The sequence below is a fragment of the Hyla sarda genome, chromosome 5 (genome assembly GCF_029499605.1).
Source record: "Hyla sarda isolate aHylSar1 chromosome 5, aHylSar1.hap1, whole genome shotgun sequence".
NCBI lineage: Eukaryota > Metazoa > Chordata > Amphibia > Anura > Hylidae > Hyla > Hyla sarda.
Window position 1 is genome coordinate 374,445,624 of NC_079193.1, and position 18,018 is coordinate 374,463,641.

The following is an 18,018-nucleotide window of genomic DNA, read 5'->3' on the forward strand; positions in this document are numbered from 1 at the left end:
TAGCGCGCGGCACTGCACGCGGTGCCACGCACTATTAACCCTTTTAGATGCGACATTCAAAGTTGATCGCCGTATCTAAAGTGAAACTAAACTACCCCCAGCTAGCTCAGGGGGCTGTTCAGGACCGCCGCAGTGAAATCGCGGTGTCCCGAACAGCTGTAGGACACGAGGAGGGTCCCTTACCTTGCCTCCTGGTGTCCGATCGCCGAATGACTGCTTAGAGACTGAGATCCAGGCATGAGCAGTCAAGTGGCAGAATCATTGATCAATGGTTTCCTATGAGAAACCATTGATCAATGTAAAAGATCAGTGTGTGCAGTGTTATAGTCACCTATGGGATAACAATGATCAATGTAAAAGATCAGTGTGTGCAGTGTTATAGTCACCTATGAGATAACAATGATCAATGTAAAAGATCAGTGTGTGCAGTGTCATAGTCCCCTATGGGAGCTATAACATTGCAAAAAAAAAAGTGAAAAAAAAAAAGTTAATAAAGATCATTTAACCCCTTCCCTAATTGAAGTTTAAATCACCCCCCTTTTCCCATTTAAAAAAGAAAAGTGTAAATAAAAATAAACATGTGGTATCGCCGCGTGTGGAAATGTCCGAATTATAAAAATAGATCATTAATTAAACCGTACGGTCAATGGCGTACGCGCAAAAAAATTCCAAAGTCTAAAATAGTGTATTTTTGGTCACTTTTTATGTCATGAAAAAAAGAATAAAAAGCGATCAAAAAGTCCGATCAATACAAAAACGGTACCGCTAAAAACTTCACATACCGCCCCATACAAGGAAGAATAAAAAAGTTATAGGGGTCAGAAGAGGACAATTTTAACCCCTTCCCGCAGAATGTCATATATAAACGCCGGGTTGTGCAGTGCGTTCGCGCATCCCGGCGTTTATAAATGACATTCAGTTAACCCGGCGATGCGCAGCATCGCACGGGTTAACTGGCAGAAGTCCCGCTGTTTCCAGCAGGGGACAACTTCTGCTTCACCCCCAGGACCATCCATTGATGGTCCTGGTCAGCGATCACTGTGATTGGTCCCTGTGGACCAATCACAGTGATCTGGGGTGAAAGTTCAGATCCCCCGCACTGCCCGCCCCTGGAAGTCGGGCAGAACGGGGGACGAAGGCTGCAGGGGCTCGCTGGGACCTGTGGCACACGGGGGGAACACGTGGGGACCGGTGGACTTACCTGGAGCAGCGGCGGGACCGAGGAGCAGCGGCAGGACCGGCAGCTAAGTATGTAGTCCTCAGAGGCAGCAGTGAAGATCTTCACTGCTGCTTCTAGGAGTCTGAAAACTACAACTCCTAGCATGCCTAGACAGCCTTTGGCTGTCTGGGCATGCTGGGAGTTGTAGTTTTGCAACATCTGGAGGGCCCAAGTTTGGAGACCATTGTATAATGGTCTCCAATCTGTGCTCTTCCAGCTGTTGCAAAACTACAACTCCCAGCATGCACTGACTGTCCAGGCATGCTGGGAGTTTTAGTTCAGCAACATCTGGCCCTTCAGATGTTGCCGAACTACAACTCCCAGCATGCCCTTCAGCTGTCTGGGCATGCTGGGAGTTGTAGTTTTGCAACAACTGGAGACACACTGGTTGGGAAACATTGTTTCTAACTCAGTGTTTCCTAACCCGTGTGCCTCCAGCTGTTGCAAAACTATAACTCCCAGCATGCACTAACAGACCATGCATGCTGGGAGTTGTAGTTTTGCAACATCTGGAGGGCCCCAGTTTGGAGACCATTGTATAATGGTCTCCAATCTGTGCTCTTCCAGCTGTTGCAAAACTACAACTCCCAGTATGCACTGACTGTCCAGGCATGCTGGGAGTTTTAGTTCAGCAACATCTGGCCCTTCAGATGTTGCCGAACTACAACTCCCAGCATGCCCTTCAGCTGTCTTGGCATGCTGGGAGTTGTAGTTTTGCAACAACTGGAGATGCACTGGTTGGGAAACATTGTCTGTTTCTAACTCAGTGTTTCCTAACCTGTGTGCCTCCAGCTGTTGCAAAACTATGACTCCCAGCATGCACTAACAGACCATGCATGCTGGGAGTTGTGGTTTTGCAACAGCTAGTGCAACCCCCCCCCCCCCCCTCCCGCCACCCCCGTGAATGTACAGGGTACATTCACATGGGCGAGGCTTTTACAGTGGGTTTCTCGCATCTTGAGATGCAGCAAATTTTGCGCTGGGAAACTCGCTGTAATCCCCCGCCCATGTGACTGTACCCTAAAAACACTACACTACACTAACACAAAATAAAATAAAAAGTTAAAAACACTACATATACACATACCCCTACACAGCCCCCCTCCCCCAATAAGAACGTCCGGTACGCCACTGTTTCCAAAGCAGAGCCTCCAGCTGTTGAAAAACAACAACTCCCAGTATTGCCGGACAGCCGTTGACTGTCCACGCATGCTGGGAGTTTTGCAACAGCTGGAGGCACCCTGTTTGGGAATCACTGGCGTAGAATTCCCCTATGTCCCCCCCTATGCAAGTCCCTAATTTAGGCCTCAAATGCACACAGCGCTCTCACTTTGGAGCCCTGTCGTATTTCAGGGCAACAGTTTAGGGCCACATATGGGGTATCGCTGTACTCGGCAGAAATTGTGTTACAAGGTTTGGGGGGCTTTTTCTTCTTTAACCCTTCATGAAAAGGAAATGTTGGGGTCTACACCAGAATGTTAGTGTAAATTTTTTTTATTTTTTACACTAACATGCTGATGTTGCCCTATACTTTACATTTTCACAAGAGGTAAAAGGGAAAAAAGCCCCCCAAAATTTGTAACGTAATTTCTCCCGACTACAGAGATACCCCATATGTGAGCGCAAAGGGCTCTGGGGGCGCACAACAAGGCCCAGAAGGGAGATAGCACCATGTACATTTGAGGTGATTTGCACAGGGGTGGCTGATTGTTACAGCAGTTTTGACAAACGCAAAAAAACCAAAACCCCACATGTGACCCCATTTCGGAAACGACACCCCTCACGGAATGTAATGAGGGGTGCAGTGAGAATTTACCCCCCACAGGTGTCTGACGGATCTTTGGAACAGTGGTCCGTGAAAATGAAAACTTGTACAGCCCACTGTTCCAAAGATCTGTCAGACACCAGTGGGGGGCAAATGCTCACTGTACCCCTTGTTACGTTCCACAAGGGGTCTAGTTTCCAAAATGGTATGCCATGTGTTTTTTTTTTGCTGTCCTGGCACCATAGGGGCTTCCTAAATGCGACATGCTCCCCGAGCAAAATTTGCTCTCAAAAAGCCAAATATGACTCCTTCTCTTCTGAGCATTGTAGTTCGCCCATAGTGCGCTTCAGGTCAACTTATGGGGTACCTCCATACTCAGAAGAGATGGGGTTACAAATTTAGGTGGGTATTTTCTGCTATTAACCCTTGCAAAAAGGTGAAATTAGGGGGGAAACACACATTTTAGTGGATTTTTTTTTTTTTTTTTTACATATGCAAAAGTCGTGAAACACCTGTGGGGTAATAAGGCTCACTTTATTCCTTATTACATTCCTCAAGGGGTCTAGTTTCCAAAATGGTATGCCATGTGTTTTTTTTTTTGCTGTTCTGGCACCATAGGGGCTTCCTAAATGTGACATGCCCCCCGAGCAAAATTTGCTCTCAAAAAGCCAAATATGACTCCTTCTCTTCTGAGCATTGTAGTTCGCCCATAGTGCACTTCAGGTCAACTTATGGGGTACCTCCATACTCAGAAGAGAAGGGGTTACAAATATTGGGGGGTATTTCCTGCTATTAACCCTTGGAAAAATGTGAAATTTGGGGGGAAACACACATTTTAGTGAAAAAATTTTTTTTTTTTACATATGCAAAAGTCGTGAAACACCTGTGGGGTATTAAGGCTCACTTTATTCCTTGTTATGTTCCTCAAGGGGTCTAGTTTCCAAAATGGTATGCCATGTGAGGGTTTTTTGCTGTTCTGGCACCATAGGGGCTTCCTAAATGCAACATGCCCCCCAAAAACCATTTCAGAAAAACGTACTCTCCAAAATCCCCTTGTCGCTCCTTCGCTTCTGAGCCCTCTACTGCGCCCGCCGAACACTTTACATAGACATATGAGGTATGTGCTTACTCGAGAGAAATCAGGCTACATATATAAGTATACATTTTCTCCTTTTACCCCTTGTAAAAATTCAAAAATTGGGTCTACAAGAACATGCGAGTGTAAAAAATGAAGATTGTGAATTTTCTCCTTCACTTTGCTTCTATTCCTGTGAAACACCTAAAGGGTTAAAATGATGACTGAATGTCATTTTGAATACTTTGGGGGGTGCAGTTTTTATAATGGGGTCTTTTGTGGGGTATTTCTAATAAGAAGACCCTTCAAATCCACTTCAAACCTGAACTGGTCCCTGAAAAATAGTGAGTTTGAAAATTTTGTGAAAAATTGGAAAATTGCTGATGAACTTTGAAGCCCTCTGGTGTCTTCCAAAAGTAAAAACTCGTCACTTTTATGATGCCAACATAAAGTAGACATATTGTATTTGTGAATAAAAATTTTTTTTATTTGTAATATCCATTTTCCTTACAAGCAGAGAGCTTCAAAGTTAGAAAAATGCAAAATTTTAAAATTTTTCATCAAATTTTAGGATTTTTCACAAGGAAAGGATGCAAGTTACCACAAAAATTTACCACCATGTTAAAGTAGAATATGTCACGAAAAAACAATCTCGGAATCAGAATGATAACTAAAAGCATTCCAGAGTTATTAATGTTTAAAGTGACAGTGGTCAGATGTGCAAAAAACGCTCTGGTCCTTAAGGCCAAAATGGGCTTGGTCCTGAAGGGGTTAAACGTATAAATTTTCCTGCATGTAGTTATGATTTTTTTTCCCAGAAGTACAACAAAATCAAACCTATATAAGTAGGGTATCATTTTAACCATATGGACCTACAGAATAATGATAAGGTGTCATTTTTCTTATTCTGTCTCTCATAGTTGAGGTATAGCTATGATAAAAATTACAGCCTCTCATGTTTTTAAGTGATTTAAGTGGTGGCTGACTAAATACTTTTTGCCCCACTGTATGTATATATATGTGTATGTATATATATATATATATATATATATATATATATATATATATATTAATGTGTGTGTATGTATGTATATATATATATATATATATATATATATATATATATATTTAATTTTTAACCCCTTCCCGTCCTAGGACGTATGCATACGTCCAAGTTGCTAGCTAGTTAGCGCAAGTGGAAATATGCATACATCCTAGCGATCTCCTTCACAGCGCGATGTGCTGCAGTCCATCACAGCACCAGTCTCTGCAGCATTAACGCCATAGATTCAGTGATCAGTTCTGATCACTGCATCTATGGGGTTGGGGTCTGTCAACCAACGGTGATCCTGTTGGTTGCCATGGCAGCAGGAGGCGGCCTCTGAGGCCATAGGCTGGATCGCACAGGCTGCATGTCAGTGTAGTACTCACATTTATACTGCGCTGCAGTGTAAAAAAATTAACAAAACAAATGCCCCTTTCCCTGTAAAACCCTATATTATCACCCAAAAAAATAAAAAAACACCAAAACCTATACATAATAGGTATTTCCACATCCGTAATGACTTGTACAATAAACTGATAATGGTATTTCTCTATCGGCTCCATTGGGGGACACAGACCTTGGGTGTATGCTGCTGTCTCTAGGAGGTGTGACACTATGGTAATAAAAAAAGTCGGCTCCTCCCAGCAGGATATACCCGCCTCCAGGCCCTGAGCTAATCAGTTTAAGCTTAGTGTCAGAAGGAGGTGGACATGGTCTGGAATTATCCAGACCAGGTCTTCTGCTTTTTTGTTTTCCTAGTATAGGGACGTGTTAGTTTTTCATTCCTTTTTCTTTCATGTTTTCAGGTGGGGACTCAGGGACTCCGGTTCCCTGTTTCCCCATTGCGAGTGAGGGGGCACAGACATTGCGTATATGCGCTGTTCACCCCCCCCCTCGCCAACGGTCAGTCCCTGGGTTGGTACCTCATGGGTCCGGGTCCCCCTATTTCCCTGCTCGCCTCGCTCGCGCATAGCAGCCAGGCGTGATGCAGGTAGCTAAAGCTGACTGAAGACTTCACTGAAGACTCCATTAGGTAAGTTCTTCTGACTGAGGTAAGTACTTTCCCCCCTTTTCTCCTTAGGTACGGACTTGCAACCTCTAGAGACCCCCTGTTTTTGGGCCACCTTTCAGGTTATGGGGCTGGCTTATATAGGGGCTGGATTTTTATCCTGGGGAGCAGTGGCATTTCAGGGGGCATGTAATTTTATGGGGCACTTCACTGTATGTGTGTGTGTGTACAGTGCCTTATATGCGGCTGTCAGCCGCGGCGCTGGTACGGGCCGGGCTCTCTCAGCGCCGGCTTACTCTCTCTCTCCTCCTCCAGCGCCTTATATGCGGCTGACCACCGCAGCGCTGGTACGGGCCGGGCGCTGAGAGCGCCGGCTTACTTTCACTTTCTCCAGCAGTCTCTGCCGGCGTACAGGCCGCCCGCTCTGTTCCCCCGAGTGCATATGCGGCTGACATGTGCGCTCGGGACAAGGAGCGGGCGCCATTACTGCTTCTTCCCGGCAGTTCATAGCTCCGCCCACAGCGCGTCGGAGCTCTTCAGAGGAGTGAAGTAGCCTCCAATCAGGGCCGTGGGCGCGAATTTCAGTTAGGAGGGGCCTATTAGTTAGTGCCTCTGCTTCAGGCACACCCCTCTCGCCCTATTGGCTGACACTCTAGCTGCTCGGACCCGAGTTCTCCTCTCTGCAGCTGCCTAGGGTCACAGACTAGGGTGAGAAAGTCCCTGTCTTTTTTTTCTCTTTATGTCAGTACCCAGAGCTGTTCCTCCCTCAACAGTATCCGGGAACATCAGTGACTTATTTTGCCTGTAGGCACTGTAATACCAAGATGCCTGGCTCTGCTGAGCCCACTTGCCCTGCCTGCTCCACTGCTCTCCCAGACCCCCTAGTACTCCCTGGTGCCCTTTCGGTTCCGGTGGATTCAGTCGCCTGGGTTTCTTCCCTGACCCGGTATATGGCTGACTTGACCCAAGTCTCCCGTTCGGTGGCTGAGGCCTCCCGGGAAGTGGTGTCCGCCTGGAAAGGGTCTACTCTGAGAGGGCCCGCTCCTTGTCTCCACATACTTCAGGCTCTCACAAGCATACTAGGGGTGCCTTGTCTGACTCTTCCATTGGGTCTTCAGATAGATGTGGGCATTCCCCTGTTGGGTCCCGCCCCCCCCCTTGTCATCTGGGCACAAACCTCGCTCCTCCAGAGGACGTTGTCGGAGTCGCCGCTCTGCCACGCCAGAGCCGCGTACCCGGTCAGGGTCGCCCCCTCCAGGACTGCCTCTACTCGTTTACATTCTCCTGGTGAACTGGCGGACGAGGATTCCAAGCCGGCATCTGACTCAGAGGACCGCTCGGATTCAGTTGAAACGGTGTACTCATTGGTGACAGCCATAAGAGACACCTTTCACTTAGAGGACCCAGGATCTTCGGATGTTGCTCCAGGAGTATCCTTTCATTGTACTAAGCCAGCACCTCAGAAGTTCAACTCTCACGCTGACTTTGACGACATTCTGGAATCTGCATGGAAACATCCAGACAAGAGGTTCCCGGGAATGAAGACTATTCAAGATTGTTATCCATTTGACAAGGCCTTTGTCACCTAGGTGGTTTTCCCTCCCTCTGTGGATCCACCAATCTCCCGGATCTCTAAGGCGACTGCACTGCCACTGGCAGATGCCGCTGCCTTCAAGGATTCCACGGACAAGAAGGTAGAATCCTTAGCGAAGTTTGCCTCTGAAGCAGCTGGCTCTTCTCTTCTTCCCATCTTCGCCTCGACATGGGCATGGCCCTGTCGGAGTGGTGCCAAGAGCTCCATCAGGATATCTTAGCGGGATCCCCCCCAGAGGATCTATCTGTCCTGGCTCTCCAATGCTCTAAATCTGGGGACTTCCTGTGCGCAGCTTCCAGGCAGTCAGCCCATTGTCCTGCCTTTGCTGTGTGTCACCTAGCGGCTCTCCGCTGCTCTATGTGGCTTAAAGCTTGGAATGCGGATGCCGCTTCCAAAAGGTCTTTCACTGTGCTTCCTTTTTCGGGTGGCCATCCTTTCGGCAAGCGCCTTGATGTGATTATCTCTGAGGCGACGGGTGGTAAGAGTTCCTTGTTGCCTCAAAATAATGCTTGCCCTACTTCCCAAAGGAAGTCCTCTTCCCTTTCGGTCCATTTGGACCTTTGGCTCCAGCAAAGGGTCCGGGCAGGCTCCTTCGCGGGAGAGGAAGGCTCCCTCGTTCCGAGCGCGCCCGTCTTGGAAGTCGGACTCCAACCGGTATGACCGTTTTGCGCCCAAATCAGGCAACCGCAAACCCACTTCGGCATGAAATGGGCCCCCACCCGCGGCTTTTTTCTCTGGTGGGAGGTCGTCTCTTACTTTTTCGAGACATCTGGACCTTGGGTCAGGGACGTGGTGTCCAACGGTTACCGAATCGAATTTGCCTCCCTTCCGGGGGATCGCTTTTTTCGATCCCGGGGCCCCCGGTCGCCTTATCTGGCGAAGCAATTTCGAGAGGCGCTCCAGTCTCTGCTTTTCCAGGGGGTTATCATTCCCGTTCCTCCAGGGGAACTGTTCTGGGGTTTCTATTCCTATCTTTTTGTGGTTCCCAAGAAGGACGGTTCTGTGCGACCAATCCTAGACCTCAAGCGTCTCAACCATCACCTTCTCTTCCGTCACTTCCGAATGGAATCTCTCCGTTCGGTGGTGGCGTCCCTGGAACAAGGGGAGTGTTTCATCGGTGGATATCAAGGATGCCTACCTCCATGTGCCAATATTTCTAGGCCATCATCGGTACCTCCGCTTTGCGGTTCCAGAGGGGCATTTTCATTTCGTAGCCCTCCCCTTCGGTCTGGCCTCTGCTCCTCGGGTATTTACCAAGATCCTTGCACCAGTGATGGGCCTGTTACAGTCGAGGGGAGGCTCGGTGATACCCTACCTGGACGATCTTCTCATCAAGGCTCCAACCAGAGCCCAGACTCTGGAGAATGTGGACGTCACTCTCCACACTCTGGATCGCTTCGCTGTCCTACCCAGTCTATAACCTTCTTGGGACTTCGCCTCGACACGGCCTCTGCCGAATTTGCCTCCCGCCGGACAAACGTCTGGCGCTTCTGTCGGGGTCCGCTCCTTTCGGACCAGGTCAGTCCCCATCCGCATTTGTATGGAAGTCCTGGGTCAGATGGTGGCAACTATGGAGGCCATACCCCTTTCCCAGTTTCTCTACCGCCCCCTTCAACTGGCGATTCTCTCTCGATGGGACAGGTCTCCTCTGTCCCTCGATCGTCAGATTGTTCTCCCTCGCTGGGTCTGTCAATCTCTGCTCTGGTGGCTCCCCCCCCCCCTCCTCCCCCCTTCTTCTCCAAGGGCGGTCCTTTCTTCCCTTCTCTGGCAGGGCGGTCATTTCTTCCCCTTCACTGGCAGGTAGTTACAAAGGATGCCAGCCTGTCGGGCTGGGGCGGCGTGTCAGGGATTGGACAGTTCAGGGACTCTGGTCTCCCCGAGAGACCCTTCTTCCGATGAACATATTGGAATTACGGGCGATTCTTCTTTGTCTTCTTCATTGGGAGTCCCGGATTCAGTCCCGTCCTGTCCGCGTCCAGTCGGACAACGCCACGGCCGTGGCGTGCATAAATCGACACGGCGGCACTCGCTGCTCAGCAGCCATGGCCGAGGTGACCAGGATTCTCCTCTGGGCGGAAAGCAAGTACCGGGACCCTCAGGCTCTGCTGTGGCGCCCTTGTGTTTCCTTTGGCGGGGTTGCCCTACCCTCTCTGCCCTCCCCCCTTCCACTCCTTCCCAGGGCTCTGAGGAAGCTCAAAACAGAGGGCGTCCCGCCATTCTGGTAGCTCCAGATTGGCCCCAAAGGTCGTGGTACGCCGACGTAGTCAGGCTCATGGACAACGCTCCGCTGCGCCTTTCGCTCCGTCCGGACCTACACTTTCAGGGTCCTCCTTGCCACCCCAATTTACAGTCGATGCATTTGACGGTGTGGCAGTTGAGACCGCGGTTTTGAGGGCCCGCGGGTTCTCTTCCCAAGTCATTCACACCATGCTCAGGGCTCGTAAGCCCTCTTCTGCAAGAATTTACCACCGTACTTGGCGGTCTTATTTTCGTTGGTGTGAAGCTCAGGACTTATCCCCTGTAACCTTCTCGGTTCCTCGTCTTCTCTCCTTTTTTGCAGTCGGGTTTGGAACTGGGGTTGTCTCTCAGTTCCCTTAAAGGTCAGGTTTCGGCCCTTTCTATTCTTTTCCAGCTGCCTCTGACTTCTAATTCTCATGTCCGGACCTTCCTTCAAGGGGTGGCGCATGCTGTTCCTCCTTATCGGTCACCCTTTCCCCCTTGAGACTTGAATCTGGTTCTGAGTGCCCTCCAGGGTGAACCCTTTGGGCCCCTTAGAGAGGTGCCTCTCCGCCTGCTTTCTTGGAAAGGGGTGTTTCTTGTTGCTATCACCTCCATCCGGAGGGTGTCTGAACTGGCAGCTCTCTCCTGCCGTTCTCCGTTTCTGGTGATCCACCAGGACAAGGTTGTTTTCCGGCCAGATCCTTCCTTTTTGCCTAAGGTGGTTTCGGCCTTTCATCCCAATGAGGACATTGTCCTCCCGTCTTTTTGTCCTGCTCCTTCTCATCCTAAGGAGCACTTACTACACAAGCTGGATGTAGTTCGGGCTGTTCAGTCTTATCTCTCCATCACTTCTTCGTTTCGTCAGTGTGATTCCTTTTTCGTCCTTACGGAAGCTCGTCGTAGGGGACAGTCTGCTTCCAAGGCCACCATTTCTCGGTGGATTCGATCCGCCATTTCGGTAGCCTATCGCTGTAAGGGGAAGATTCCTCCTTTCAGGGTTGTGGCTCGTTCTACCGTTCTGTTGGGGCATCCTGGGCTCTCCAGAGTAGAGCCTCGACCTCGCAGATTTGCAAGGCGGCTACCTGGTCGTCTTGGCACACTTTCTCGAGGTTCTACCGAGTTCATGCCTTCGCATCGGCTGATGCTAGTCTGGGCCGTAACGTGTTGTAGGCGGCAATGGAACGGCCGTCTGCCTGACAGCTTATCTGCCCACCCAAGGGACGGCTTTGGTACGTCCCGCGGTCTGTGTCCGCCAATGGAGCCGATAGAGAAAAGGAGATTTTTCTTTACTTACCGCAAAATCTCTTTCTCGAAGGATCCATTGGGGGACACAGCTTTTGGGGTTTCCTTTGGTTCTCTGTCCGTGGGTGTGTTCAGTTATGTTTTTCTCTTCTGGTTCTCGGACAGTTTTGGTTTTCTTTGACCTGTTGGTCCTCTCCTATTGCTCTGGAACTTAAACTGATTACCTCAGGGCCTGAAGGCGGGTATATCCTGCTGGGAGGAGCCGACTTTTTTTATTACCATAGTGTCACACCTCCTAGAGACAGCAGCATACACCCACGGTCTGTGTCCCCCAATGGATCCTTCGAGAAAGAGATTTTACGGTAAGTAAACAAAAATCTCCTTTTATCCCACACGGTAACCCATACAAAACATCCAGAAAATGCAAAAAAATGCAAATTATGGTCCAAAATAATCATGTGGTACTGCCGTGTGCGTAAATGTCCGAACTATTAAAATATAAGGTTAGCTAAACCGCACGGCTGATGGCGTACACGTAAAAAAATACCAAAGTCCAAAATTGTGAATTTTTGGTCACTTCATGTACCAAAAAAAATATTATCAAAAAGTGATCAAAAAGTACCATCAAAACAAAAATGGTACTGATAAAAACTACAGACCACGGCACAAAAGAATAAGTCCTCGTATAGCCCCGAATGCAAACAAAAAAGTTATAAGAGTCAGAAGATGACAATTTTAAACAAACTAATTTTGGTGCATGTAGTTACATTTTTTTTAAAGTAGTAAAATAAACCTATATAAATTGGGTATCCTTGTAACCGTATGGACCTACAGAATAAAGATAAGGTGTCATTTTTAAGTGAAAAGTGCACTGCGTAGTAACGGAAGCCCTAAAAATTAGGTAGTATAATAAATCAAAACCTATATAAATTGGGTATCATTGTAATTGTACAGACCTACAGAATAAAGAGAAGGTGTCAGTTTTGCCTAGAAACAGAAGCCTCAAAATGTTGCTTAATGTTTTTTTTTTTTTTTTTATCCCAAAAATTGTTTCATTGTAGATTTTATGGTAAAATGAAAGGTGTCATTACAAAGTAATATGTGTCTATAGGTGGACAATTTAAGGGGTACTCCACCCCTAGACATCTTATCCCCTAGCCAAAGAATAGGGGATAAGATGTCTGATCGTGGGGGTGCTGCCGCTGGGGACCCCCGCGATCTCAGCTGTGGCACCCCAGACATCCAGTGCTCCGTGTCGAATGACTGGCGATGTGGGGCGGAGGCTCGTGATGTCACAGCCACGCCCCCTCAATGCAAGTCTATGGGAGGGGGCGTGACTGACGTCACGCCTTCTCCTATAGACTTGCATTAAGGGGGCATGGCCGTGATGTCATGAGCCTCTGGCTTTGCACCCAACGCTCTAAACAAATGCCGGGTGCAGCAGGGAGATCGTGGGGTTCCTTTGGATAGGGGATAAGATGTCTAGGGGCAGAGTATCCCTTTAAAGTGTACCTGTCGTCAACAAAAACTTCTTATATAATGTAGATACTACCATTATATGTATATTTGTATACATTAAAAATTGTGTATATTTTTGGGTGAAAAAATGCTGTCCCTGCAGCTATTGTCTGCAATTCTCTATGAGGAGTCCAAAAACAGGAAGTGAGGGTAGGACATGCAGGGCTCTGTGCAGACTACTGGCTTGTCAATCATCCTCATGTGTGCGCCCGTAGCAAGTCACAGATCATCACTGCACAGAGCCCCGCTTGTCCTCATTGTACAGAGCCCCGCTTGTCCTCAGTGTACAGAGCCCCGCTTGTCCTCAGTGTACAGAGCCCCGCTTGTCCTCAGTGTACAGAGCCCCGCTTGTCCTCAGTGTACAGAGCCCCGCTTGTCCTCAGTGTACAGAGCCCCGCTTGTCCTCAGTGTACAGAGCCCCGCTTGTCCTCAGTGTACAGAGCCCCGCTTGTCCTCAGTGTACAGAGCCCCGCTTGTCCTCAGTGTACAGAGCCCCGCTTGTCCTCAGTGTACAGAGCCCCGCTTGTCCTCAGTGTACAGAGCCCCGCTTGTCCTCAGTGTACAGAGCCCCGCTTGTCCTCAGTGTACAGATCCCTGCTTGTCCTCAGTGTACAGATCCCTGCTTGTCCTCAGTGTACAGAGCCCTGCTTGTCCTCAGTGTACAGAGCCCCGCTTGTCCTCACTTCCTGTATTTGGACTCCTCATAGAGACACACAAGCAATAGCTGCAGGGACAAAAATATACATATTTTTTAACCAATGAATATTACAAATATACATATAATGGTATTATCTACATAATATAAAACGTTTTTGTTGATGACAGGCACACTTTAAAGAATTATGGCAATTAAAAGGCGAAGAGGAAAAACCGAAAGTGCAAACAATATATATATATATATGTGTATATATATATATATATATATATATCCAAGAAGAGGCTGCAGCACTCAAGATTATGAGTGTAGAAAAGGTGTTTATTCCATATCAATACAAAAAGTGCGTACTTTTTGTATTGATATGGAATAAACACCTTTTCTACACTCATAATCTTGAGTGCTGCAGCCTCTTCTTGGATGTGTTACCTACCTTGACCTAGGATCTTTTCATCGCTGCCTGCACCATCTACTATCTACTTGGGCGCTGCTCTACATTTTGTTTGCTATATATATATATATATATATATATATATATATATATAAAATAACAATTATGTATAATATTTCCCCCCCCAACTCCCCCCCCCCCCCCCCCGTCTATTTTTTCCCCCCATAGATCTGGGTTGGCAGCAAAGGACTATCACAGGGTAAACAGAAAGGGAAGATCTACATCATCGACGCGGAGAGAAAGACGGTGGAGAAGGAGCTGGTGGCGCACATTGACGTGGTAAGGTCCTTGTGTTCTGCGGAGGACAGGTATGTCCTGAGCGGATCCGGGGATCAGGACGGTAAGGTGGCCATATGGAAGGTGGAGTGAAGTTCTGACGACACAAGCCGCCCTTTGAGTTCGAAAATTTTGGCCACAAGGATAAAGGAGGCGAGCGAGTCCAGAAGAACCGAGTGCCTTAGACGTGATCTTGGCGGAGGGCGAGTTGGTGGAACCGTGTTACGTGAGCAAGGGTCAAAGGTTAGGACAAGTCAAGTACAAGATGACTGCTTCCAAAAGTGTGGTCAAAACTGGAACACCATACAAATACTTGGCTAGTTCCTTGAGTTACCCAGCACTATAACAAATACGGAGAAGAGAGATCCAGGAACCAGCGACAGACGAGATGTAAGAAATCCTCCGACTGGGTCTCAGCTGCTGCTAAGTCAACGTGGAGTCAGAGAGTATTGGGGGATTACACTAAGATTCTATTTATAATGTGGACAGGTCATGTGACAGTTTTAGGACCAATCTTATAAAGGAAGGAGGGATTTAATCTCCATTAAATCTGGACAACCCTTCTGATTTTTGTGAATTATTCCGTTTACTGCTGGGAAGGGTCTGTGGGTGCGGAGGTGTCGGTAATGATCCACTGTATATATTGTTACATAAAAACCATAGGTCACATCATTCCTCACTCCAATGTTCTCCAACCAGGGAGTCTCCAGCTGTTGCAGAACTACAACTCCCAGCATGCCAGGACCACCATTGGCAGCCAGGTTGGGCAACATTGCCTCAATCCATTACTGCTTTATGCACCTTTGGATATTCAGTGGAAATTGCCTATTGTCTGGCAGAACGGTATAGAAAGTTTTTAAACCTAACCAACCAAAGATTACAGACTGAGCTCTTCTGACTCTCAGCCCTGACACATCTTAAAAATAACTGAGCTTTTCTTTATCAAACAAACTCAGCTTTGCATCTTATGGCTCTGCTCTGCCGCCTCTGGCAGTCTCTGCTCTGCCGCCTCTGGCAGTCTCTGCTCTGCCGCCTCTGGCAGTCTCTGCTCTGCCGCCTCTGGCAGTCTCTGCGCTGCCGCCTCTGGCAGTCTCTGCGCTGCCGCCTCTGGCAGTCTCTGCGCTGCCGCCTCTGGCAGTCTCTGCGCTGCCGCCTCTGGCAGTCTCTGCTCTGCCGCCTCTGGCAGTCTCTGCTCTGCCGCCTCTGGCAGTCTCTGCTCTGCCGCCTTTGGCAGTCTCTGCTCTGCCGCCTCTGGTTAGTCTCTGCTCTGCCGCCTCTGGCAGTCTCTGCTCTGCCGCCCCTGGAAGAATCAGCTTTGCTGTGTCTTGAAAGCTAGGACATGCAGCACCTAAGTCTCAGGTCTTTTTGCATCTGACTAATTCAATTCCAATGAATTTATCAATCTAGCTTTACTGAATATGTCAAACTCTGCTACGCTCTATCTGACAAACACGGCTACACTACATCCGACAAACTTATGAGAACCCTGCAGAAAACATTGTTGCTGGAACTGCAAAGTAGTGAGGGTGATTTTACTGGGATCACCTCCTTAGAAGGTGCAGCGACATGGACTCAACCAAGGACATGTTCCCAAGAATGGTATCTTCTGTTTATTAAAGAAATGATCCAGGGTTAGAAAAATTATTGCTGCTTTATTGTCCTTAGTTTGCATGTGGTATTGCAGCTTAAAGTGAGTTCCATTAAAGTGAATGGAGCTGCACTGTAATACTGCACACAACCTGAGAACAGCTGTGGCGCTATTCTTCGGGAATAAAATAATTTTTTAAAATTAACCTTAAATATGGCAAGAGAATCAAGAGTGACAGAACTCGCACTACACGGGATCCCGGGATGAGGGGGGGTTGGTTTCTTGAGGATTCTCCCTTTCTAGATTGATGCTGCAAAATCATATGTGAGCTGTTATAGGAGAAACAGCGCCACTTTTATCGTAAGTTTTTTTGTGGTATTGCAGTTAAAGGGGTACTCTGGTGGAAAACTTTTATTTAATTAATTAATTTATTTATTTATTTTCAACTGGTGCCAGAAAGTTAAACAGATTTGTTAATTACTTCTGTTAAAAAATCTTAATCCTTCCAGTACTTATTAGCTGCTGAATACTACAGTGGAAATTATTTTCTTTTTGGAACACAGAGCTCTCTGCTGACATAATGAGCACAGTGCTCTCTGCTGACATCTCTGTCCATTTTAGGAACTGTCCAGAGTAGGAGAAAATCCCCATAGCAAACATATGCTGCTCTGGACAGTTCCTAAAATGGACAGAGATGTCAGCAGAGAGCACTGTGCTCGTGATGTCAGCAGAGAGCTCTGTGTTCCAAAAAGAAAAGCATTTCCTCTGTAGTATTCAGAAGCTAATAAGTACTGGAAGGATTAAGATTTTTTAATAGAAGTAATTTACAAATCTGTTTAACTTTCTGGCACCAGTTGATTTAAAAAAAAAAAAAAATTCCACCCGAGTACCCCTTTAAGTCCCATTGATTTGAATGAAGTAGAGCTGTAATACCACATCCAACCTGAGGACAGGAGTGGTGCTCTTTTTTGAAGGAAGCAGCTATGTTCTTTTTTTATTCTTGGATAACCTTTAAATCAAATTTTAGCCCTGAAGGGGTTCAGACTCCTAAAGTAGCGTTGCAGAGTGATTTTCTGGAGAATGGATGAAGTCACACCCCCCACCGAGGCCCAATCCCCCCACCCCCACCCCCGCGCCACCGCCGCAGTTTTCTATTGGTGTAAATTAATACAGTCGCACTTTCCCTTTAAAGGGGAACTCCACTGGAATACATTTTCTTTTAAATCAACTGGTGCCAGAAAATTTAAACAGATTTGTAAAGTACTTTTTACTAAGAAATCTTAATCTTTCCAGTACTTATCAGCTGCTGTATGATCCACAGGAAGTTCATTTCTTTTAGAATTTCCTTTCTGCCTGTCCACAGTGCTCTCCGCTAACACCTCTGACCATGTCAGGAACTGTCCAGAGTAGGAGAGGTTTTTTATGGGGATTTTCTCCTACTCTGGACAGTTCCTGACATGGTCAGAGGTGTCAGCGGAGAGCACTGTGGACAGGCAGAAAGGAAATTCCTGTGGATCATACAGCAGCTGATAAGTACTGGAAAGATTAAGATTTCTTAGTAAAAAGTAATTTACAAATCTGTTTACATTTTCTGGCACCAGTTGATTTAAAAGAAAATGTATTCCAGTGGAGTTCCCCTTTAAAGGGAAAGTGCGACTGTATTAATTTACACCAATAGAAAACTGTGGCGGGGGGGGCTGCGACTTAATCCATTCTCCAGAAGCTAATAAGTACTGAAAGGATTGAGATTTTTTAATAGAAGTAATTTACAAATCTGTTTAACTTTCTGGCACCAGTTGATTAAAATGTTTTCTAGTGGAGAACCCCTTTAATTGATTTTTTTTTATGTCACTGCACCAATCCTCATGCTTTTCTCCATCTCGCCATGAGGTGGCACTGCAGATCAGGCAGTGAGCGTTTAGTCAGACACTATATAAAAATGCTGCTACTTTGTATTATATGATTATTTCTATAGGATGTAATGTTTCTTAGAATATATATAGATAGATAGATATAATATTTTCTAAATCATTAGAAGTATAGAAATATTTGTTTGATTTACTCTGTAATTTATAGTTTTGTATCATAAGATGTACAGAATCCTTCAGATGGGAATATATAAATATGTGACAGATATTTCGTTGTTTTGTCTTATTTTCGGTAAGTGCATTAAAGAGAAGAGTCATCTGCAGGCTCTGCGCCTATTGCAGTGCTTTCCAACCCGGGTGCCTTCAGCTGTTGCAAAACTACAACTCCACATGCCCGGATGGCCTTTTGTTAGTAAGTTTTAGAGTGTGGGAGTTCTTAAAGGGGTACTCCGGTGGAAAACTTTTTTTATTTTTTTTATGAACTGTTGCCAGA

General features: G+C 46.9%; 1 protein-coding gene across 1 annotated transcript in view; it reads left to right on the forward strand.

The window, feature by feature from the left end:
- The window catches only part of DENND3 (DENN domain containing 3), a 98,636-nt gene extending 82,502 nt beyond the window's left edge, over nucleotides 1-16,134 (forward strand). Inside the window, 1 exon segment of the mRNA XM_056522848.1 lies at nucleotides 13,962-16,134. Within this exon segment, the coding sequence (XP_056378823.1) occupies nucleotides 13,962-14,162 (201 nt within the window). The 3' untranslated portion in view covers nucleotides 14,163-16,134.
- The last annotated feature ends 1,884 nt before the right edge of the window (nucleotides 16,135-18,018 follow it).